This window comes from Chionomys nivalis, chromosome 7 (assembly GCF_950005125.1).
Source record: "Chionomys nivalis chromosome 7, mChiNiv1.1, whole genome shotgun sequence".
Taxonomy (NCBI): domain Eukaryota; kingdom Metazoa; phylum Chordata; class Mammalia; order Rodentia; family Cricetidae; genus Chionomys; species Chionomys nivalis.
The window spans coordinates 50,427,935-50,451,743 of NC_080092.1; the positions used below are offsets into that span (position 1 = coordinate 50,427,935).

At 48.3% G+C, this 23,809-nt stretch overlaps 1 protein-coding gene across 2 annotated transcripts; it reads right to left on the minus strand.

Moving 5' to 3' along the window:
* Positions 1–1,052: 1,052 nt before the first annotated feature.
* Positions 1,053–15,217, minus strand: Arhgef15 (Rho guanine nucleotide exchange factor 15). Of its 2 annotated transcripts, XM_057776682.1 has the most exons (17): positions 15,145–15,217; positions 14,666–14,797; positions 12,730–13,388; positions 12,134–12,466; positions 11,830–11,884; positions 10,616–10,674; positions 10,326–10,537; positions 10,079–10,239; positions 9,815–9,967; positions 9,060–9,189; positions 6,106–6,180; positions 5,907–5,999; positions 5,669–5,829; positions 5,415–5,567; positions 4,995–5,077; positions 4,785–4,889; positions 1,053–2,745 (listed from the first exon to the last, which is right to left on the minus strand). In XM_057776682.1, the coding sequence occupies exons 3-17, from the start codon at positions 13,337–13,339 to the stop codon at positions 2,594–2,596; spliced, it is 2,535 nt and encodes an 844-aa protein (XP_057632665.1). In that variant the 5' UTR covers positions 13,340–13,388; positions 14,666–14,797; positions 15,145–15,217; the 3' UTR covers positions 1,053–2,593. The 2 variants fall into 2 exon arrangements, with proteins under 2 accessions (XP_057632665.1, XP_057632666.1); XM_057776683.1 differs by lacking the exon at positions 14,666–14,797.
* Between the last annotated feature and the right edge of the window lie 8,592 nt (positions 15,218–23,809).

A 23,809-nucleotide genomic window follows, 5' to 3' on the forward strand; every position in this document is an offset into this window, starting at 1 on the left:
TCTTGCCTCCACCTCACAGTGCTGGGGTTCGGATCGGTACCACCGCACCTCACTTAGTGATTAGGTTCTAATGAACGGCCAAAGTGACGGGCAGCATGGCCGCTACTCGGTTAGAGGGGGAACTAAATGCCGCCAACAAGTCGGTGGGCTTGGAAGTAGATTCTTCACGTGAGAACTCAGACTAGGTTATCTGCTCGACTCCGCTTGGCTTGACCGTGGCTATTTTGAGCTGAATTCTGGTTCAGATCTTATTTGTTTGGTTTATTTGAATCTTGCTAGGAGCTCAGGATGACATTGAATCAAAGACTACACTGCTTAGCCTTCTAAATGCAGGGAGTTCATACCTGTGCCACCATCTCCCATTGGTTTTGATCTTAAATGTCCCCTGAAAGGCATATATTGAAGGCGTAGTTGAGGTAGGTGGTGGGAGGAACCTTTAGCACTGGGGTCTAATGGGAGTTAGGGCATGAGAGCATGCCTTTGAAGGGGATATTGGAACCTCAATCATTCCTCCTTTGGTTCCTATCCACCATGGTGAGCAGGTTCCCTCTGCTCTGCCACAGCCCTGGAGCACCAGGGCTCGTGAGCATATCTAGGAAACTCTGAAACCCTGAGTTAAAATAAAGCTAACCTTACAAGCTGTGTTTGTTTGGGTGCTCTGGTCACACCATGCAAAGCCAAGTGAGGCAGGCCAGTCATCACAGGACTGTTCTGGATTACCTCGTCTGCTTTCCTGGTAGCCTAGAAGCAGGTAAGAACAGCTAAGGTGGTCTGTGGAGTTTATGACCAGACTCAAACCAGGAGGCGGTCAATAAGCAGGCGCAGAATGGAATCAAACACAGAGACACGTGGCTAGTCGGTGAAAGGCCCTTATTGGTGACACTGTGCTCTGATCTCTTACTGTACCCTCTACACAGCTCCAGTTGTGCTGAGCCTGCCTTGCCCTTCTTTTCCAGCCTGCAGCAGCCCCAGCTGCAGCTGCTCTAGTCCACCACAGGCACAGATCTTAGGAAGCTGTGCAGAGGCAGACACACTCCAGGCAGGCCTTGCTCTGGGTCTCTAACCCTAGTTCCAGTGGAACGGATGCACCTGTTCTTGGCACCGCCGCATCCAGCCCTATCCCCATATAAAGCCATTGTTCGTAAACCATTGCCTGCTCAAGCCTTGAAGAGCTTCGGGGTAATGACACCAACATTTATTGAGGGTTTCCCGTGTGGTTGACACTTTTCTGGATGAAAGTTGTGGACATGCCAAGTGCCCTTCTGCCTTCAAGTCCCCAGAGTCATTCTACCTCCCACAGTCACCGAGGCAGGTTCTGTCTGGGAAGGTTGTCATACATGAAGGAAAAACATTGCACAGTTGTGAAGAGGGAGCCTTCGCCCAGGCTTGAGCTCCAACCCTAGCAATTGTCTGTCCTACTGTGGTAGCCCTCACCACTCCAGCATGAGGACAGGTTCTCAGCAGCAGAAACTGGTTGAGGCTAGGAAATGCCACCAGCTCTCCACTCCCTCCACCGAACTGGCCCTCTGAGAGGATCAGGTTAGATGAAGATTCCCCAGGACGGACACTGGCTGGCCTGTGACTCATTCTGCAGCCTGCTGCTGAGGCTGGCTGACGTGATGACAATTCAAGTTGGGAGATATGCAGAGAGGCACGGAATATGGAGGTCAGTGTTTGGGATAGGAAAATACCCAGACTGCAGAGGTTCTTTCATCCCAGCTACTTAGTTCTCAGCGACGTGCCAGACCATTGACTGCTTCAACTGTCATGGAACTCAGGGGGACCCAAGAGACCCAGAATCCATGGCTCTCATCCACGGCCCTAGCGTCTGGCCAAGCTATACTCAGCACTCTCTTTAGAACTTAGGCCAAATGTCTTCTTGGGAGAAAAATAACAAGGAAAAAAAAAGAAAAAAAAGAAATGAAGTTTCCAGTCACTGACATGAGTGGTTCTCTCTCTCTCTCCCTTTCTCTTTCACACACACAAACACTGCATTCAGCAGAACTGCCTTCCTAGATACATATACACATGGACGCATGTGTACACATGTCCTCTGAGACACACTCTGGATTCATCTGGAACAAAGGAAGTGGTTTGAAAGGGTATAGGAAGTAGTCCAGAAACAGAAGGATTAGATTAATTTAATGCTTTCTGTACTCAAAGGATAAGATCAGTGGCTTCTGTAGAACCAAGTAGAATAACTACTGGTCTCTTGGGTCCAAACCACCATCTTCTTTGGCTGAATGGGCTCCTACCCATCCCTGTTGTCTTCAGGACCACTCCTGTAACGCCATTTCTCAATGCATTGCCCAGCTTCTTCCTTGGTGACAGTCGATAGCCAGGGTCTCAACCTTGGACACTGTGCTGTCTCCACTGGCAGCACATCAAGCCATCCTCATTCTTCCCTGCTGTGGGCTCAGATGGCCTGTTTCATTAGCTGCTCGGTCCTGAAGCTCTAGCTCTGTTAGTGCCGCTAGAGGTAGTGTTTCCACTGACAGCAAACAGACGGTGGAGGGATACGGACAGACGGGCAGACTTCGTCTTCTCCATGCTGCTGCCAGTGTCCCAATCTGTGCCCTCTCCCTGGCCTGCCTTAGGGCTGAGGTGTGTCAGAAGTGCCTGGAGAGGGTCCCACAGCCTCAAGAAGCTTCTGATGCTGGCGAAGATGCTTCCTCCTTTCGTGTTCTCCAGTGACTTCACACACCAACTGGGCAGGGAAGGCTCCAGGAAGCCCTTTAAGCCAACCTGGGGAAAGAAAACTAGGCTTGTGGGGAGCAGGGGCCGAGGTCTAGTGGCTGGAGAAGCAGGCCCTCTGGGGTGTCAGGTCATGGTGGGTTGGGAAGTAGTAGAGAAGCAGAGTCAAGCATTCAAACTCAGGTATACCACCTCTCCCAGAAGCATCTGGAAGGGGCTGTGGCAGTTCTAGGTCAGGTCCTGCCATGACTGCTCTTGTTACCTCAATCAGAAGAACTTCTGGGCTTGAGAACTGGCTCAGAAGTTAAGAGAAATTGGTGTTCTTCCAGAGGACCCAGGTTCGATTCCCAGCACCCACATGGAAACCCACAACCATCTTTAACTCCAGTCTCCAGGGACTCTTCTGACCTCGGCAGGCACCAGGCATACACATGTGCACAGACACGCATGCAGGCAAAACACTCATACACGTAAAATAATAAGAAGATAAATCTAAAAAACAAATAATAAAAATAAATCTAAAAAAGAATTCTTGCAAAGGGCTGCAGGATCTTATCTGTTATTCCCTGTGACTTCATTTGTTCCCAGTTCCTCTTCTGGATCAGCCACGGCACACTGGCCCCCCTGCAACTCCTCTTCTGAATCAGCCACAGCACACTGGTCTCCCTGCAGCTCCTCTTCTGGATCAGCCTAGGCGCACTGGCCTCCCTGCAGCTCCTTTTCTGGATCGGTCTAGACACACTGGCCTCCCTGCAGCTCCTTTTCTGGATCAGTCTAGGCACACTGGCCTCCCTGCAGCTCCTTTACTGCACACCAGGTCCTGGGCCTTCGCTCAGCTTGTGCCCTCCAGCTGGTCTACTCTTCCTCCAGGCACTGAACACCTAGATTGAGCACCCCGTCAGGCTCACACATTGCCTCCTAGTGAGATCTGTCTCACCTGACTATTTGAGATCCTACCAAACCCCAGAACTCCCTCCTGCCTTACTCCATGCTTTTTCCAGACATAACATATTATTTATACTTATCCCATTTAGACTTGTTTTGTTTGAGACAGTGTCTTGGTATCTAGTTGTAGCTGGTTCAGAATTCACTATAAAACTCAATCAAACAGAAATCCTCCTGCCTCAACCTCTCCAGTACTGGGACTACACATACGGGCTGTAAAAATGAGTTCCTAGTACTGAAATTCTTTTTTTTTTCCTTTTTTTTTTTTTTTTTTTTTTTTTTTTGGTTTTTCGAGACAGGGTTTCTCTGTGGTTTTGGAGCCTGTCCTGGAACTAGCTCTTGTAGACCAGGCTGGTCTCGAACTCACAGAGATCCACCTGCCTCTGCCTCCCAAGTGCTGGGATTAAAGGCGTGCACCACCACCGCCCGGCCTTTTTTTTTTTTTTTTTAAGGAAGAGTCTCATCCAGGCAGTGGTGGCACACACCTTTAATCCTACCACTTGGGAGGCAGAGGCATGCGGATCTCTGTGAGTTCGAGGCCAGCCTGGTCTACAGAGAGTTCCAGGACATCCAAGGCTACATAAAGAAATCTACCTTGAGGGGAAAAAAGAGAGCAAAAGAGTCTCACTGTGTGGCCCTGGCTGTCCTGAAACTCGCTGTGTAGAACAGACTGACCTTGAACTCACAGAGATTAATAGCCTGTGCCTCTCAAGTGACAGGATCAGAAACCAACATCAGCGCCACCATGCCCGGCTCACTTAGCCTTTATTGTCTGCTCCCTCTGTTAGAAAGTATACTCCAGCCGGGCGGCGGTGGCATGGGCCTTTAATCCCAGCATTTGGGAGGCAGAGGCAGGCGGATCTCTGTGAGTTCAAGGTTAGCTTGGTCTACAGAGTTAATTCCAGAACAGCAGAATAGGTTCCAAAGCTACAGAGAAACCCCGTCTTGAAACCACCCAAAAGAGTATACTCCAGGGTTGTGGGGTGTAGCTCAGTACAGCACTCGCCTATCACGTGTAAGGCCCTGGACTCGATCCCAGCACTGCCAGGGGAGAAATGCTTATATCAGCAGAGCTTAAAACACTACGTTTGGCTCATGGTGCTCAGTGAATATTTGCTGAGTGAGTACATGAAAGGCTCTCTCACCTTCAGGATTCTTGTGGGGATGCTTGCGGGGGGCCTTGGAATCCAGGCTTTGCCCCTCTGTCTTGGAAGGTATGGATGACTCTGAGTTCAGCTCCTGGGAACACTCTGGTGGAGGATGGGTAACACTACAGTGGGATCCCCTTTCTTTTTAGTTCTTATCCCATATCCCCCTTAGGACTCACATTTTTCCTTCTCCTGGGAGATACTTACCACAGTCTTCATAGATGGTGTCTGGGGAACAGGGAAGGGGACCTGGGGTGGGAAAGGCCCCCAGCCAGCGCTGCATGTCTGACCTAGTGGTGAACATAGGAGGTTCACAGTTGACCCAAGGACACTGTCCATGGAGGACAGAGAGGAGCAATAGAGTATCGGGAGGTCAGGTGACAGTCCTGGGGTGGCTTGCTTGTTTGCAGGTTTTGACAAGGCTGCTCAGGCCGGCCTCAAACTTATGGTCCCCCTACCGACTTCAGTCCCTCCGGTGCTCAGATTATAGAGGTATGCCATCATGTTGGTTTGTTCTCTCCTGCAGTGCCGGGGCTGAATCCAGGGTCTCATGCATACTGGGCAAGCTCTCTACCACAGAGCCACATCTCCCAACCCCCAAGAGTGTTTTCTAGAGCCATGACTCACAGTGAGGCGGCTTGGAGTAGCCTGTGGGTGGGGCGACCCTGGTGGTTGCTTAGAAGAGAGAGGCGAAATGTAGGGGGTCCAGATGGGTCAGGAACCTGCTGGGCCTGCACCAGGGAGCGATGGGCATAGTCCAGAACCTGCAACCGCTGCCCACTACCCAGGGAAGAGGGCGTTCAGAGGAGAGCAGGTGCGTCCCGCTAGATGCCTCTTCTCCTCTCTAGCTTGGGCTTGCTCCCCTCCCACGCAGGACCCACCTCTTGGGCTGAGTGATAAGCAGCAAATCGCTGAAGAGCAGCAGGCAGAGGGGAGTGAAGCGGGGGCGGGAGGTGAAGAGCACACCCCCCCTCCGACATCCCAACTCTGTCAGTTCCCCCTGTAATTCCAGGCGCCGTGACCAGGAGACCAGGGGTAGAGCCTGAGGGGAGTAAAAGAAGGGTTTAGCCTCGCAGCACGGTGAGGAAAGGCAAGGCGGAGAGTCTGGGCAGGACTAACCTTGACCTTGTGGAAACGCAACCTTTGGGTGAGGCGGATCAGTTCTTCTGTCTGCTTCATGCGCCCCACCTCAGCGCTGCAGCGCTCAATGATCTGGTGAGGAGAACTGAGTCACCCATCCCAGCCAGCAGCCACCTGCTCCCTTCCACTTCCCCTCTACCACTTGGCACCTTCCCTCCTCGGCTTCCATCCTGCCCACCTTGCTCACAGCACCCAGGGCCTTCTGGGCGTTCTCCTGGCGACTGGACCCCTCCTCTGTCTGGCCCAGGATGTTCTGGAAAGAAAGAGGGAAGGGTGACTGAGATCTTCCGTTGCCCTGAAATTCTGAGGCACTGTGGACTCGGCCCAGCTTTGCCAAATGTTCCGTTCAGGATTCACAGGGCTCCCAAGATACCCCTCAGCAAGGCCATGAGACCTACCGCTTACCAGCCGCCAGAGCCTGAGCAAAGTCCTATTACTTGCTGCTCAGAGCCTCAGTTTCCCCACTTATAAGATGCAGCTGATATCTATTTACCACATTAATAATATTGTGAGGATTCGAGGTGATATTTAAAGAGGACTTAGCACAGTCCTTGGCACACCATAAATGCTTGGTGGGGGGTTCTTTTTTTTTTAAAAAAAAATAATTACTAGCCTAACAAAATAGCAGGGCAGTTATAAATGTCTGGATTTCTGCTTTTTGCTAAGCAGCCCTGGCTAGCCTTGAACTCTAAATCCTTCTGTCAACCCTCGCAAAGCTGGGATTACAGGCATGCACCACCACTTCTGGCCCCATCCATTATTTTTGCATGGCCTAGGCCAAGTTACTGAAACTGCACCCAGTTTCCTCCTTATAAAGTCATGTAAATAACGGTTCCTGGGCCGGGCAGTAGTGGCGCACGCCTTTAGTCCCAACCCTCAGAAGGCAGAGGCAGGCGGATCTCTGAGTTCAAGGTCACCCTGGTCTACAGAGTAAGTTCCAGGACAGTGTCCAAAGCAACAGAGAAACCCTGTCTCAAAAAAAGCTAACTAAATAAATAATGGCTTCTGCTCTCACACACTGTACACACCTGTTACCCCAACACTCTAGAAGCTGAGGCAGAAGACTGCAAGTTTGAGGCTGGCCTGGACCGAGTAGTAAGTTTTAAAACAAATAAATAACAACAAAAACAAAAATAAGCAAACAACAACAAAAAAAAACAGCAACAAAAAGAAAAACCAACTCTCATAACAAAGAAAGAGAAAAAGAAGACAATAGCAACAACAGCATCTAGTTGAACACTCTTTGTAGTAAGATTTCAGTACTGGGGCTGGAGAGATGGCTCAGCAGTTAAGAGCATCGGCTGTTCTTCCAGAGGTCCTGAGTTCAATTCCCAGCACCCACATGGTGGCTCACAACCATCTATAATGGGATCTGATTGATGTGGGATGCCCCTCTGCATGCTGTGAATGTTTTATTACCATTATTAATAAAGAAGCTGCTTTGACTTCTGGCAGGGCAGAATAGAGCTAGGCAGGAAATCAAAGCTGGAGGGAGGAAAAAAGAAGGCGAGTCTGGGAGATGCCAGCTGCTGTGGAAAAGCAAGATATGAGGTAGAAACCACGAGCTTTGTGGTAAAACATGGAATAATACAAATGGATTAATTTAAGTTGTAAGGACTAGTTGATAATAAGCCTGAGCTAATAAGCCAAACATTTTTAATTAATATTAAGCATCAGAGTGGTTATTTGGGAACTGGTGGACACAAAAGAAACCTCAAGTTACATCTGATACCCTCTTCTGCCTATCTTCATGCAGATAGAGCACTCAGACGTAAAATAAATAAATAAACAAACAAACAAATAAATAAATCTGAGGGGAAAAAAAGATTCCAGTACTGCCAGGCATGGGGTGCACACTTTTAATTCCAGCACTCTAGCGGTGCTGGTAAAGAGCTCTTGGAGTCAGGCCAGCCTGGAATACATAGCAGCAACATAGCCTGCCAGCCATAACTACATAGCCAGATTTTTGTCTAAAAAAGAAAAAGAAAGAGAAAATTCCGAAACTGGAGGGGGGAGCTAGAGAGATGGCTCAACGGTTAAGAGTACTCAATACTCTTTCAGAGGACCCGAGTTCAGTTCCCAGCACCTACAGAGTAGCTCACAACTGTCTGTAACTCCAGCTCCAGAGGATCCAGTTCACGTTTCTAACCTCCACTGGAACCAGGCACACATACACACATGCAGGCAAAACACACACATAAAATCAAAATATATAAATCTTTTTTTTTCTTCAAGACAGGGTTTCTCTGTAGCTTTGGAGCCTGTCCTGGAACTCGCCCTGTAGACCAGGCTGGCCTCAAACTCACAGAGATCCACCTGCCTCTGCCTGTAGAGTGCTGGGGTTAAAGGCGTGCGCCACCACTGCCCGGCTCAAATAAATCTTTTTCAAAATTCCCATACTAGGTGAATTAGTCAAAGGGAAGTCTATACTTTGGGTTGAAAGGTGTTTCTCTGGTTCAGAGGGTAACAGTTTTTGTGGAACCTACATAGAGAAATCTAGAACTGGCTCCTGCAAGGTGTCCCACGATGACTTAGCGGGGAAAGGCATTTTGCAGTCAAACCTAAAGACCTGAATTTGATCCCCAGATCCAGGTGATGAAAAAAGCAAACTGACTTCTGTACGTTGTCCTCTGACTTCCGTGTACACACACACAAATAGATATAAAAAATGTTTCGTAAAACCCCCATTTTTCCCTCAGTATTATTCCACTAAGGAACTTTTTCATTTATTTAAATTTTATTTAGTTAGTGGCACTGGAGAGTATATCCAAGGCCTAGTCTATTACACTCTAGGCAAGCTATCTACCACTAAGCTACAGTTTTCAACCCCGATGTACAGTCACCATAAAAATTGAATTTTATAGACACACTATAAATCTATGTATTTACCATGGCCCTTTGAAGTCCCAAACCACTGGAATATCTAAGGTTTTCATTCCTCCCCAAACCCACTGCTTGTCCCTTCGGAGATCTCAGTTAGAGACTGAGCCAAAGAAAGTCTAGACGGTTCTTTCTGCTCCCCAGAGGTGGTGATGGTGGGATAGGAAGTAATGATAACTAGACCAGAGGCCTTGGAGAGAGTTTCCATTGCAGAGTTGGTAGGACAGAACAGGCGCCAGGCCAGAACAGTACCTGCAGCAGCATCCTGAGCCGGGTGATTCGCTGGAAGGGCAGTAGCAGGAAAGACGGCAGTGGGAGCCGCTCACATTTGGGGAGGCTCTGCAGCCTTCGTAGCTCCGCAGAGAAGCGCACGTTAGTATCCCTGTGAAGAAAGCCCAGATGCCTAGGAGTTCCCTGAAGTAGGGGCCTCAACCCTCCAGCCAGCTCTGGTCTCAGCCGGTTCCCCCAGCTCTGAGATGATAGCTGTGGTCTCACCCGGTTCCCCCAGCTCTGAGATAGCTCTGAAGTCCCCCACCTCTGTAGTTTTGTTTTCATAATTTCAATTACCCAGCGCCATTAAATGGAACATTCCAGAAACAATTCATACATATTGAAATGAATATCTTTCTGACTAGCAACGGTGCCCCACCCTATCTCATCTGGAACACTAATAATTCCTTTGTCCAGTGTATTTTTATGTCCATATACTACACACCTATCAATCACTTAGTAGCTGTCCTATCTGTCAAACTGTGATATATCATGGAGCTGTGTTCTCATAATCTTTAATTTACTTACTAATGTCCACCAAGTGCAAGAGTAGTGATGCTGACAATTTTATTACATTATATTACTCTAGTTTTTCTATTTTATGATTAGCCATTGTTAATCTCATACTGGGCATAATTTATAAATCATTTTCTTAGAGATGGATGTATAAGGTTAGTACTATCCAACAGTGGTCTTGGAACACATTCCCTGGGGGGGGGGGGAACCAGTGTACTCACATAAGGCGGCTATAGGTCTCCTCCTGATACTGTTGGTTCCGTACATAATCCACATACACTGAGAAAGGACCAACCGCGTGGGCATGCACCACATCACACAGGTCGCTGATGTGTGGGGAAGAGCGAACACGGGACAGTAATGTCCCTAGAAACCTGAAAGCATAGAGGAGCCAATGAATGGAGGGACAGAAAGTCTGGGAGGAAAGATCTGGGAGAGGGGAGAAAGCTAAGGAGGCCCCATTCAGCAGTCCAAGGCCCACTGACCGCTCACTGACACCCTGGACGCGCTGCACGTTGGAGAAAAGTGTGTGGTGATCCCGAGGAGTGAGTGTGTCCCGGAGAGCCCGGCTCAGGACGAAGGTGTCGGTCAGTAGCCTCAGGGAGCGTAGGTAGGAGGCCTCTGAGGTCACCACCTCAAACAGGCTCTAGACAGGAGAGCAGGACCACAGTAGAGAGCCAGCCACCACACAGCCAGCCCCGACTCAGATCAGTCCCATCCTGCGCTACCCACCTCCTGCATGCGCCTTTCCTGGGGGCTTAGGCTCTCTAAGAGACCACTGGCTCGCACAGCCGGGAGCTCCTGCCATAGAGTGTTTCGAGGTCCGGGGAGCCTGGAGAAGGTGGGAGCTTCTCCGGGATTAGCTGGAGAGGGGCTCCCGTCCTCACTCACACCCCACAGCTCCTCTGAGAGCACAGCTGCCCTGTAGGTCTGGTATAAAGGTTCTGGAAGGTAGACAGGGAACATCAGGGAGGGTCAGGGATCAGAACCCTTTCCTCCTGCCTGGCACAGGAGAGACCTACCGTCCTGCAGAGGCAGCTCCCACTGCTGCTCCTTCAACCCCTCCAGCCCTTCCTCATCCCTGTGGAGGAAGAAAAGAAGGCATGTGAGACCCATTCTGAGGCTGTGATTTGCAGGATAGCAGAAGAGAGAGATACAGAACTCAAATGCACAGATCCGCCTGCCTCTGGCTCCCAAGTGCTAGGTAGGATTAAAAGCGTGTGCCACCACTGCTTGGCCTGTAGTAAATACTTTCTAAACAAATCAGCATACCTGGATTATTACTTCTAATATGAAAACAATCAATCTAAGATGATCAGCAAGACTACAAAGCAAAAGAGATGGCCATGTTTGCCCAATGGTTTTGCCAACAAGCATTTTAATTGAGAGTTTGAAAAGTGACTCAGTGGTTAAGATCATGGGTATACAGAGGACCTGAGTTTGATTCCCAGCATCTACATCAGGTGGCTCACAACTACCTGTAACTCAGCCTACAAGGGGAGATCCCACTGTTTGGGTCTCTATAAGTACCTGCACACACACACACACACACACACAATTAAAAATAAATCTTAAACCAGGCAGTGGTAGCACATGCCTTTAATCCCAGCATTTGGGAGGCAGAGGCAGGCAGATCTCTGTGAGTTCAGGGACAGCCTGGTCTACAAGAGCTGGTTCCAGGGTGGCTAGGACTTTTGCACAGAGAAACCCTATCTCAAAAAACAAAACAAAACAAACAAACAAACAAAAAACTTAAAAAATAATTTTAATACAAACTCTCAAGAAGATAAGAAAATTGAAATAGAGCTTGACTCTGCCTTTGGTTTGTTTGTTGCTTTGGGTTTTGTTTTATTTTTGGTTTGTTGTTGTTTTGAAAATGAACTGTCGTATGTATCCTAGGCTGGCCTCAACTCCTGATTTTCCGTCTCAGTCTGCTGAGTGCTGGGATTATAGCCTGTGCCACTAAACCTAGCTTGAGCCCAGAATTTTTACAATATTATTCCTCAATAACCGCATGGAACAGAACCAAGCTTATTTCTGCTTCTTAGAGAAAGACTCTGGGGCACAGAAAAAAAGAGAATTTATTTAAGGCTGCATAATTAGTAAGGAACAGAGATCAGATTAGATCTGGAGCCCTGTTTCCCCCGCCCCCATAAGATAGTATTCATCTGGACTTGCATGAGAAGCAGCGTGAGGTGAGGAGAGGAGGAGGAACATGGTTGGGGAAGTTGAATACCTTCCCTCCAAGGCGGCAGGAGGAACATTTTGAGGTGCTTCTTCAGGCCTGTCCCCTGGAAAGAGAACTCAGAATGACCAGAGCTAACCTTCAGTCCCCCAGCCCAAGACACTGAGCCCCAGCCCCAGCCCCAGCGAAGACTGACCCCCTCAGCTCCTGAGCAGCAGCTGGGAGAAAAGGGAAAGCTTGGTAGGGTTGTAGCGGTCCCTCATCCTCCACACTGTGCCCTCAAAGCCCAGAGGCCACTCCAGGCCCTGTCCTCTCTCCCTACCTTCCACGTTCTAACCCTTCCATGTCCTTGTACCTGTCTGGATCCCATCTTCTGAAGGCAGTTCCAGGTCCGGCTGTGGAAGTTCCCCGGAGGGGCTGGTATCCTGCCTGACTCGAGTCGGCTTGGGGGGCTTGAGGGGAGGTAGGAGTTTGCGCTCGGCAGTGGAGCGGTAAGATGTGAGGACGACTGGAGGGTGGCTGATGACCGGTGGGTTGATGCGGGAGCGGGAGGCTCGCAGTGGGGATGCCCGGCAGGGGGCCCTGAGGATGTCATCAGAACTCCCCACAGGCACCCATCGGAGCTCCAGGCCAGGTTTTGCTACATGGCAGACACAGGGGCAGCATGGAGGGCAGGCCAGGGCAGCATCTGTAGCAGAAGGGATTGTCTAAGGAGAAAGTCCTTGGGACCTGACTCATCCCATCACAGACTCTTTCCCCACATAAAGGACTAACCCCAGATATCTGTAGATCTCATCTGCCCTGTCTGCAAACGCAGAGAAACACAGAAAATAGATTTCTCAAATACAAAATCTACATTAGAAATGCTAGCCCTTTAGAGTCCCGGTTTTTGAGAACTGAAAACAAAGATGATCCAGCTGTGTTGAGGCTACTCAACAAACATATGCTTACCTGGAGTGCCATTCTCCTGGGACCCATTCCCGGAAAGGATGGCTTGGGGAGTCTCTCTCTCCCCATTCACATCCGTGCCCCCTTGGGAGCATCGCTCCAGAGAGTCTGAGGACTGGGCTTTGCCTTCAGCCCCCCATTCAAACTTGCCGGCCAGTCTGCGAACCGTGCCAGGGGCCGAGGCAGAGCCATCCTGGAGGGGCATAGGGAGCGAGGGCAGAGGTGTTCGGGGAGATCCAGAGGGCTTGGGTGGGGGCACTGGAGAGCATGAAGGAGCTGGTTCTGGGGAGACGGAGCGCCGGGACACTGGACTGGGACTGGGCGTGCTGGAAGGCGAGTCAGGGGAAGTCTGAGAGTCCAGACTGGCTCTGGAAACTGATGGGGGCAGGAGGGCAGGGGGCTTCAGGGAAGATGTTGGGGGCTCCCAGAAGATGGAGGTGCACATTGAGGTTGATGCATCATTGGGAATTTGAGGAAGTGCTTTCGAAGAGGAGCCGTTTTGGGGAGGCCCCGGGGAGTGTGGAGCCCGATGGCGAGAAGGGGGGCGGGGGCGGATGATCCGAGGGGGCTTCAAGGTAGGGGGCGTTGCTGCAGGAAGGGACTGGGCTGACATCGTCTTCTGAGTGTTTCCAAGGAGGGAGGTGTCCTGTGGAAGTCATCCCCTGAGGAGAGTGGAGGGAGAAAGTGCTCCTCAGTGTCCCCCGTTCCCCGTGGGTAGACCGAGGCTGCCTGGAACTATGTTTTTGAATCAAGGGAGAGAAGACTGATGTGTGGTACACTTTCCTCCCTTCCTCCTCATCACACCGTCTTCACCTCTCACCCCTCATCCTGCCCCCTCCCGGGCCCTCCTGGGCAGCTTTTCTTTTTTAAGATCAAACTTCTGCTCCCCCTGCCTCAGTCTCCGGGTGCTGCCTTGGCCAGCTTCTCGATCCTTTGACTTCTGCTGCCACAGTCAGGCTAGGGGACACAGTGGGGCTAAGAACAAACTGTTGGGGAGGACGGGAAGGCAGGGGTAACTGAGGTCAGTAAGATGCAGTGCTGGGAACTCAGCTTGCTGGTCCAGTCACCGTGTGTAGGAATTTATGGGAGTTACTGTGCACTGTTATGTAGTCCTAGATGAGCGAGAGTTGGGTGTGCTGTAGCAGTGGGGTCAGCGGTGGCTCTTGATGTGTCGTGTGAGTATAGTGTGCACATGTTCTATGCTATCTGAGTAAAGCATGTGCGTGCGAGAGTGTGTGTGAACACACACGCATACATACACGCACGCACGCACGCACACGTGCAAGCCAGTGCCTGAGCTGAGCGATGTATCACTGTTTCCCTGCTCTAGCTCCCCCTCCCCCTCCCATTTCCCAGTTCCCCTCTCCGGACTCTCCCTTTCCGGATTATTTTTAGTCTCCTTTTCCTGCCATGAAGATTCCTGGAGCCTCTGACCCCAGGAGACCGGAGGCCCCAGCCTGGTCTCTTCGGCTCCCCATCCTCTTATCCCTGCCACACCTGGGTCTGGTCACAGAGAGAAGCTCCAATAGGAGGCTGGGTCCGGCCCGGATGCCTGGGAGGCCGCCACCACCCCAAGCCAAACCATCAAATCAACAGCTCTGGGACTGGGACTGGGACTGAGACCTGGGCTTCTCTTCCCCTTGACAAGGAGGATGAGGACCAGAGCTGGGACACAAGAGAGACCCTAAATTCCCTGCATGATCAAAATAGCCTTCCGGGTCCCAGCTGAGGTTCTTGAGAAACGACAGACATCAGGAACCCCTTAGGTTGCAGCTCACTCGGTGGCCCCTACACGCTGCCATGAAGCCCCTCATTGGGCAGTGCTCTCCTGCTCCACAGCCTCTGCCCCTTCAGGGAACTCACTCTTCCCCACCCCAGGTACCTACGTTTACTTCCTTCCCCGCTCCCAACTCAGACCTTCCACAGGGCCCAGACTTACCCTCCAGCTCCCTCCACTCTCCGTCACCTCCTAGGGCTGAGTGAGTAGGGGCAGGAAACAGGAATCCGATCCTCCTCCCAACCGGACACCACCACCCCCAACCACACCAGGCTCCACATGCGCACACAGGGCCTAGAGGATGTGAAGAATCCGGCATCCAAGGTGTTGGAGGTTAGAAAAGGCTGGAGCCCAGGTATGGAGAGAGAGTTGCTTTGTGTGCACACCCTCACCTTCCCTGCTAAGTGGTGGCGGTTCAGGTGAGAATGGGGTGGTCCTGGCAGGCTGGGCTGACAGTGCGTGTGCCTATTCCTCTCAGCGAAGGGATGTCTGGCCATCGCTCCTACCACTTGCACAACTGTCTGTCTCCCCAAACTCCAACCTATTGCCTTGGTGTGAGCCAACCACACTTGGCACAAAGGGAACCTCTCTTCTCCTCTCTCCCACCTGCAGAGCCCTCCCACCCCCATCCAGGAATTTACCTTTATGGTTTGGGGTAGTTTCTGTTTTCAGCCTATCTTCCTGCCCCCTTGGAGCACCAAATGCTGCCCAGTGTCGTCTCCAAATAAATATCCCCGTGTCTTTGGGGCGGGAACTGAAGGCCCAGATTTCCATCTCCACAGAGGAAGCCAGTTCCTCAGCCCCACCCAGCCATTGTGTCAGGCCAGGGGTGGGAGTGTGGAGGGAGGTGGGGAAGGGGATCTTCAGATTTGCAGGGTGATTTGTTGCTCACTATTCTGCATTCCCAGTGTCTCCTCTAGGTCCCAGCTCGGCTCTGACTCTGTCCCACTGGGAGGTTCCCACAGTGATTGGCCCAGAATCAATGTCTGGAGAAAAGGGAAGACAGGTTGCGGAGTGGCTCCCACCACATACCTTTAGTTTGCTCTCGGATTGGGAAACTGAGTTCCCAGGGCTACAAGTGTGTGATAAAAACAGCTGAAAGGGGTGGAGTGAACCACACCCTGGCCTAGGAAGGAGGCTGGTGGAAGCTGCAGGGGCTAGTCAGGAGATGTCCCCAGCTGATGGCATTGGCATGGGCACACATCCACACACGCCAAGCCAGACACAGGGAAGAAGAGCCAGCAAGCTAGTATTGAAAGATGTTTTAAATACCTTTTGCTCAGTGTCTAAAACCTAATGTCTTTCTAAGGGACTTCAATCTACCCTGTTCCCCAGCCTCTCCCCTCAGGCCTGCTTCTAACTAAGTATCTTCTGAATTGTGCCTGATGCCTGGAAATCTTCCCAAGAAATTTCCCTGAAGCATTCCTTCCCCTCATTCTGGCAGCTGAAAGAAACCATCTCAAAAAGGGCTGTCCTGGCCACTCCAAAATTTCAGTCCACTGGCTACCTGCTGAGGCCTTGTCTTAAAAAGGGGGGGAGGAGAGAAAAGGGAACTCAGGTTGAAGGTGTGGATTAGCAGCAGAGCTCCTCTCAAGAACTGTGCGAGGCTCTGAAACAACGGAGTGCTACAAAGGGAAAGAAACTGACCACAGGGGCTAGAGATGGCTTGGTGCCTAAGAGCTCTTCCTAAGAACCTGCATCAGTTTCCAACAATGCATGGCTCACCTATAACTCCGGCCACAAGAGATCCCACAGACACCCTTACTTAGCCTCGAAGGGCACCCCCACACAGCATACATGCACACAGACACACACACATGCATATAAATATAATCATTAAAAAAAAGAAGAAGAAAGTAAGGACTGAGATGTAGTGGCATTTCATTTGTATTTTAATAAATAAAACTTGCCTGAAGACCAGAGAGTAAAACAGCCCCATTGGTCAGCCTTACAGACCAGGCAGTGGTGGCACACACCTTTAATCCCAGTAGCCACACTAGTTTGTCATAGAAACCGGGTGGTGCACACTTTAATCTCAGCCCTAAAGAGGGTTATAAAACAGAAGAAAACAGCTCTCAGACACAGTCTCATCCTGAGATTCCTGGAGGCAGGATCACCATTTTGGTCTGAGGTCGAGATAAGAGCCAACAGCTGACTGCTCTGCTTTTCGGATCTTCAGGTTGAACCCCAGTTTCTCTCTATGAGCTTTTGTTCATCATGCTTCACTGAGAGATGGCGCGGCAGTTAAAGCACGAGTCTGAGTTCTTAGCTCCCACACCGAGCAGTTTATAACCACCTGCAACTCCAGTTTCTGGGGGATCTAACACCTCTGGCCTCCACAGGCACCTGTATTCATACGCACGTATCCATACAAAAGCATGGACACACACAATTAAAGATAAAATAAATATTTTTCAAAAAGAAAGTAAGAAGGGGCCAGGCATAGTGGCATATGCCTTTAATCCCAGAGCTCAGGAGGCAGAGGCAGGCAGATCTCTGTGAGTTCAAGGTCAGCCTGGTCTACAGAGTGAGTTCCTGAAGAGCCAGAGACTCTGTCTTAAAAATAAATAAATAAAAAATAAAGTAGGAAGGAAATAAATAAAAGAGGCAAAGGAAAGATTACTGGGGGTGATGAGGCACCCAGCACTTGAGAGGTGCAGCTGGGAGGCATCCTTCATGAGCTATGGGACAAGACCCTTGCCTTAAACAAACACACAAACAAAAATCATTGTCCTCTGACCTCGACATTTGCTCGCTGACACAAGCCCCTCTATAAACACAACGATAGTAAGTAAAAATAAACATTTAAAAGGAAAAGAAGAAAAATAAATTGCAATCAACTCTCCCATACCATATTCCCAAACTTCCTCTGTGTGTATGTGTATGTGTGTGTATACATGTGTATTTGTGTGTTTGCACATGTGTGAGTTGACATGGGTTCATATGCATGTGGGTGCACATGTGATTAGAAGCCAGAGGTTGACATGTGGTATCTTCCTTGACGGCTCTCCACCTCATCTATTTTGAGACAAGGGCTCTCACTTAAACCCAGAGCATGCCTGTTCATCTCCTCCCGCTAGCCAGTTTATCTGAGGGCTCTCTGGGATGAGCTGGCACTCACGCTGATCTAAGCCCAGGTTCTCACATTTGTGCAGCAAGCACTCCACCCTCGGATCATCGCTCAGCTCCAACATCCCTTCCCAAGGCAGTCAGTCATACCTGTACCGTCCCATACGCTGTATTTACATATTGTGCCATACTTAAAGTGAATTCTCTTTATATGACAAAGTAACCCCAAATACAGAATCGTCATTTGTTTTATTTAATAATGTAATGTATCCCAAAAGTTCTGAAACTGGGTCAGGTATACAAAAGGTACTCAACAGAAGCTTAGTTCTTGCTGTGTTTGGTTTTTTGAGAGAAGGCTGTCTCTAAGGCTGCCCAGTCTGGTCCTGAACTCCTGGACTCAGGCAATCCTCCCTTCTCAGTTTCCTGAATGTTTGGCTATAATTACTACAGACACTCACTGCTGTGCCAAGCAGCTGCTTACCACTTGATGATCTAAGCCAAATGAACTGACTTTTCATCCGAGTGTACTCTTCCTCTTAGCCTTGTTCTTCACAGAGTACCTATAATGTGTGTTGAGTATATTAGTTTCCCATTACACAGCACCCTAAGCCAGGCACCCACCCAGCCCCCATCTATAGGTGCTTTAGGTATTTCAGGAGAGGAAATATTTTCCCCTAAGAGTCTTGGAGACCCCAGAAAGAAAACTAGATACTTATGTAGCCAAATAAGTCAGGTATTTATTTATTTTGACTGAAATGTTAGGGGGCTTTTTGTTGTTTGTTTATTTGGGGATGGGTTTTTTGTTTTACTTTGTTTTGTTTTTTAATTTTTCTGCTTATAAGACTGAATTATAAAAAGTATATACTATAAAAGGTATATATACACACATATATAAATATATATGTCCTAGCACCAGCAAGCTGAGGCAGGAAGATGAAGTTGAACTGCCACCAGGTGGAGTCTGAGCAAGCATTTCAGTGTCGCTCTGGCAGCCAAATTTCAGCCCTATGCCTTCCAAGACGTGGCACCGCCTTCTCTGGTACCATGGCTTTCTCACTGGCATCTGGGACCTTTGTGCTCCTTCTCCAGCTCTCCTCAAATCTGTTGAGGGACTTCAATGGGGGATGTAACCCTTTTACAATAATTGAGATAGCATGATTGGACTGGAGAATGGCTCGGTGGTCAAGAGCACTTGCTGTTCTTGCAGAGGACCCAGGTTTGGTTCATGCACATGGTGGCTCACAAACTCCCTGGAACTCCAGTTCCAAGAAATCCACTGCCTCTTCGGACCCTCAGGGCCACTGGCCATGCTTGCGGTGCAAACACATAAGAGAAGGCAAAACAGTCATATGCATAAAATATAAAAATAACACCAACAACAAATTAATCTGGGCATGGTCGTGCATGCTTTTAATTACAGCACCTAGAAGGCAGCTTAATCTCTGTGAGTTTGAAACCAGTCTGGTCTGCATAGCAAGTACCAGGCCAACCCAATCTACACAGTGAGACCCTTTCTTAAAAAGAACAAAACAAATTGACCTGAAAAGTTGTGGGTAGAATTTTTTTGTCTACAGAATCAGCATATGTAATTACATAGATGTGAGGGAATGAAATGTACGTATGTCAGGAGCCATGTACCTGCGATCATATCTTCTCTAGCATGATGGACTTTACCCCCGAGCCATGGGACAAAATAATCTTTTCCTTCCTCACATGGTTGTTGCTGTTTTCCCTGCAGGTAAAGGCATTTGGTTTGTGGCCCTGGTGACCTGGGTTGGATCCCTGGAACCCACATAAAGAAACAACTCCACGAATTCGTCCTCTGACCTCCACATTCATGCTGTGGCATTTGTCTTTGTGCGCGCACACACAAATAATATTGTTAGTATTATTAAAAATGCTTTCTTGGGCAGTGGTGGTGCATGCCTTTAATCCCAGCACTTGGGAGTCAGAGGCAGACAGACCTCTGTGAGTTCGAGGCCAGCCTGGTCTACAAAGCGAGTTCCAGGACAGCCAGAGCTACACAGAGAAATCCTGTCTTGAAAAAAAAAATGTTCAAAAGAGCAACTTGAGGCTTCAAAGACCAAGAGTGCAATGTTACACTTCAAAAATGATGTGTTTGACCAGGCATGGTGGCACGTTTTTAATCCCAGCACTCAAGAGGCCAAGAGACAGAGGCAGGAGAATCTCTGTGAGTTTGAGGCCAGCCTGATCTATATTGTGAGTTCCTGGGCAGCCAGGGCTATTCAGAGAGAATCTGTCAGAAAAAAAAAAAAAAGGCATATGCTTGGGTGTCAGGTTGAAGAGGGGCATGCCCTCGGGTGTCAGGTTGAAGAGGGTAAACATCTGATGGTTAATCTTGTCAACTATGGACTGAGATTCTTGCCCTATGGACTGAGATTCTGGACTGACTTTTTTTTTTTTTAAAGATTTTATTTATTTATTATGTATACAACATTCTGCCTCCGTGGATGCCTGCAGAATGCCAGAGGGCGCCAGATCTCATTACAGATGGTTGTGAGCCACCATGTGGTTGCTTGGAATTGAACTCAGGTCCTCCGGAAGAACAGTCACTGCTCTTAACCGCTGAGCCATCTCTCCAGCCCCCTGGACTGACTTTTTAAAGTCATTTTCTCTGGTTCCTGACCAGCCTTGCCTGTCTTTTTTTTTTTTTTTTTTTGGTTTTTCGAGACAGGGTTTCTCTGTGGTTTTGGAGCCTGTCCTGGAACTAGCTCTGTAGACCAGGCTGGTCTCGAACTCACAGAGATCCGCCTGCCTCTGCCTCCCGAGTGCTGGGATTAAAGGCGTGCGCCACCATCGCCCGGCTCCAGCCTTGCCTGTCAAGATGGACTCTGTCCCGTGAGCCATGATCTTGAATGCACCTTTCCTCCCTTAATTTGTTTTGTTTTGTGAGTTATGTGGTCACAGCAAGGAGAAAAGTAACCAGAGAATGGTCTAAGGTTGGAAGCCTGCATCTTGTGATGGCTTTTAATTTTCTGCGATACACTCTGGACAGAGTGCTCTAACACGGATTTACACACCAACTTTTCTTTTCCTAAGACAGAATCTCACTATGTAGCTCTGGCTGTCCTTAAACTGAAGAGTCTCCTGTTGTTAAATGTTGAGATTACAAGCCAGCTAGCAACTTCTCTCTCTCTCTCTCTCTCTCTCTCTCTCTCTCTCTCTCTCTCTCTCTCTCTCTCTCTCTTTGTCTCTTTCTTTTTTTCTTTCGTGTTCTGTGTGAGGGTGCCAATCCCCTGAAACTGGAGTTACAGACAGTTGTGAGCTGCCATGTGAGTGGACTTGAACCCAGGTCCATCTGGAAGAGCAGTCACTGCTCTTAACCACTGAGCCCAGGTAGCAGCTTCTTAAAAAGCTAGATGTAATAGGAAGGGCCTTGGACTTTCCACAGGACAGGGTGTATTGCCCTCTCTTAGGATTGGAGAGGGGTGGGGTGGGAGGGTGGGTGGAGGACTGGGAAGAGGGGAGGGAGTGGGAATTTGGATTGGTATTTTTTTTTTTAAGTAATAAAAAAAAAAAGCTAAGCACAGTGTGAAGTGTCTGGTCCATCTACCCCACGAGTCATGGCAATGCTGACAGTGGCTTCCCCCCCTCCCTTTGGCTACTGGTTGAAAGGTCTTTGTCATCCAGAGCTGCTAGAGCGGGGCTTTGCCTTCCACTTCCTGTGGTTCTCTACTTTATCATCCAGGAAGAAGGAAGAAGCAGGGGTGTCCCCTGCTGATCACAAAGTCCCTTTCCAAGGGATTTGTATTCTCTCTTAGGCTACAAGGCTAGGTTGCTGATTTGTAACCATCATGTTGCCTTAATAGAAATTCTAGAATTAGAGATTGAGAGTAGATTAGTAGACCAGGGCTTGCCTACTTAGGTGCAAGCTCCTGAATGCCATCTCCAGCACAAAAACAAAACAAAAAGTTCACCCCAAATATGATCCCAGCACTCAGGACAGCCAGGGCTACACAGAGAAACCCTTTTTAATTATGGCAGTTTCTCAAACTTCCTTTGTTTTCCTTTTCTTTTTTTCTTTTCTTTTTTTTTTTATTGTTTGTTTGTTTGTTTGTTTGTTTGGTTGGTTGGTTTTTCGAGATAGGGTTTCTTTGTGTAGCCCTGGATGTCCTGGAACTAGCTCTGTAGACCAGGCTGGCATTCAGAGATCTGCCTGCTCTGCCTCCTGAATGCCTCTGCCTGCTCCAGGGGACCCAGTTTTAATTCCCAGCACTCATGTGGCAGCTCACAAGCCAACCATGACTCCAATCCTAGGGGCTTCTGATGCTCCCTTCCGGCCTCTGCTGGCATTGCATGCACATGCGGACATCATAGACATGAATAAAAAGTAAATATTAAAAAAAAAAAATAGAGGGGCTGGAGAGATGGCTCAGAGGTTAAGAGCACTGCCTGCTCTTCCAAAGGTCCTGAGTTCAACTCCCAGCAACCACATGGTGGCTCACAACCATCTGAAATGAGATCTGATGCCCTCTTCTGGCTGCAGACACACAGACAGAATATTGTATACATAATAAATAAATAAATATTTAAAAAAAAAATAGAGGGTCTTTAGAGATGGCTCAGCAGTGAAGAGCACTGGCTGCTCTTCCAGAGGACCAGGGTTCAAATCTCAGCACTCAAATGGCAGCTCACAACTGTCTGTAACTCCAAGATCTGATCTAACACCCTGCATACACACATGCAAAACACCAGTGCAAACAAAATAACGTTAAATAAATTATTAATAAATAAATAGATGGATAGATAGAATAAAATACAAATAAAACAAAAAGGGGCCAGAACACCTACATCAAATTCTTCTGTATCGGACACAAACATACAAAAGCAAATCGTCACACATCAACACAATGGGATATTATTTCCTGATAAAAAGATATGAATTACCAGACAAGTATGACAGTGTAGAAGGATAATCTTAGCTATATAGTGATACTATCTCAAAAACTAGCAAAAGGAAATAGTATATATCTAACTACAAAATGGATGGAGTTGGGTAATGGTGGTGCATGCCTTTAACCCCAGCAATCAAAGGCAGAGACAGGTGGATCACTGTGAGTTCAAGGCTAGCCTGATCTACATAACAAGTTCCAGGACAGCCAGAGCTATATGGAGAGACTCTATCAATAATAACAATATTAATTATAAATGAAAATTAAGCATATATTTCTAAATCAAAGAAGCCTATCTAGACCAGGCATGGTAACCTATGCTTGTAATCCCAGCACCAAAATGACAGGAGAATTTCAAGTTCTCTATCAATCTGAGCTACATGAGATCCTGCAGGTGGAAGCTGTTCATTTGTTCCCAGTCGCTCAAACTAAAAATAATCACACAGAAAATGTATTAATTAAATCACTACTTGGCCTATTAGCTTATGCATATTTCTAACTAGCTCTTATATCCTAAACTAACCCATCTCCATTAATCTGTGCATCACCATGAGGTCATGGCCTACCAGCAAAGTTTTGGCAGGCTCTGGTAGAGGTGTCTATCTCCTGCAGCAGCTACATGGCTTCTCTCTGACTCTGCCTACTCTCTCTCTACACCTCTGGATTTCCCGGCTGCTATCTTCTGTTAAGTCATTGGTGGAAAGCAGCCTCTTTATTCATTAACCAATAAAAGCAACACATATACAGAAGGACTTCCCACACCAAGACCCGGTCTCAAAACAATAAATAATAAAATATAATAAATGAAATTCACACACACACACAAACTCCAAAAGACAAAAGCATAATAAATTGAGCAACAGAATAAAACGTGTTGGACTTTAACTCAAGATATAAAATAAATATCTATGAGTCCATAATGATGTCAGTCATATAAATTAATGTGTAAATAAGTGTGTTATCTGGGAAAAATATCCCATACAGAAGAATTCAATGTAGGCTGTCTATTTTCATGAAAGGGAGAAATAGGTCTCCCCCCTTTTGTTTGTATTTTATTCCATTTATCTATTTATTTTGTTTTTTATGATTTATTTAATTATTTATTAATGTCTTTTTTATACACACATGTACATGCAGTGCCAGCAGAAGCCAGAAGGGAGCATCAACTGGCTTTAGGAGTGGAGTCATGGTTGGCTTGTGAGCTGCTATGTGAGTGCTGGAATTAGAACTGGGTCCCATGGAGCTGGCAGAGGCACTCAGGAGGCAGAGCAGACAGATCTCTGGGTTCAAGACCAAGCTGGTCTATAGTTCCAAGACAACCGGA

Bases quoted from the DNA above. Each gene is read 5' to 3' on its own strand.
- Arhgef15 (XM_057776683.1), bottom strand. From the start codon at position 13,339: ATGTCAGCCCAGTCCCTTCCTGCAGCAACGCCCCCTACCTTGAAGCCC. The intron at 10,675-11,829 runs GTATTCAACTTC...CTTCCTCCACAG, and splicing joins CCTGCCGCCTTGGAGGGAAG to GGATGAGGAAGGGCTGGAGG. The intron at 9,968-10,078 runs GTCAGTGGGCCT...CTATGCTTTCAG, and splicing joins GTCCAGGGTGTCAGTGAGCG to GTTTCTAGGGACATTACTGT.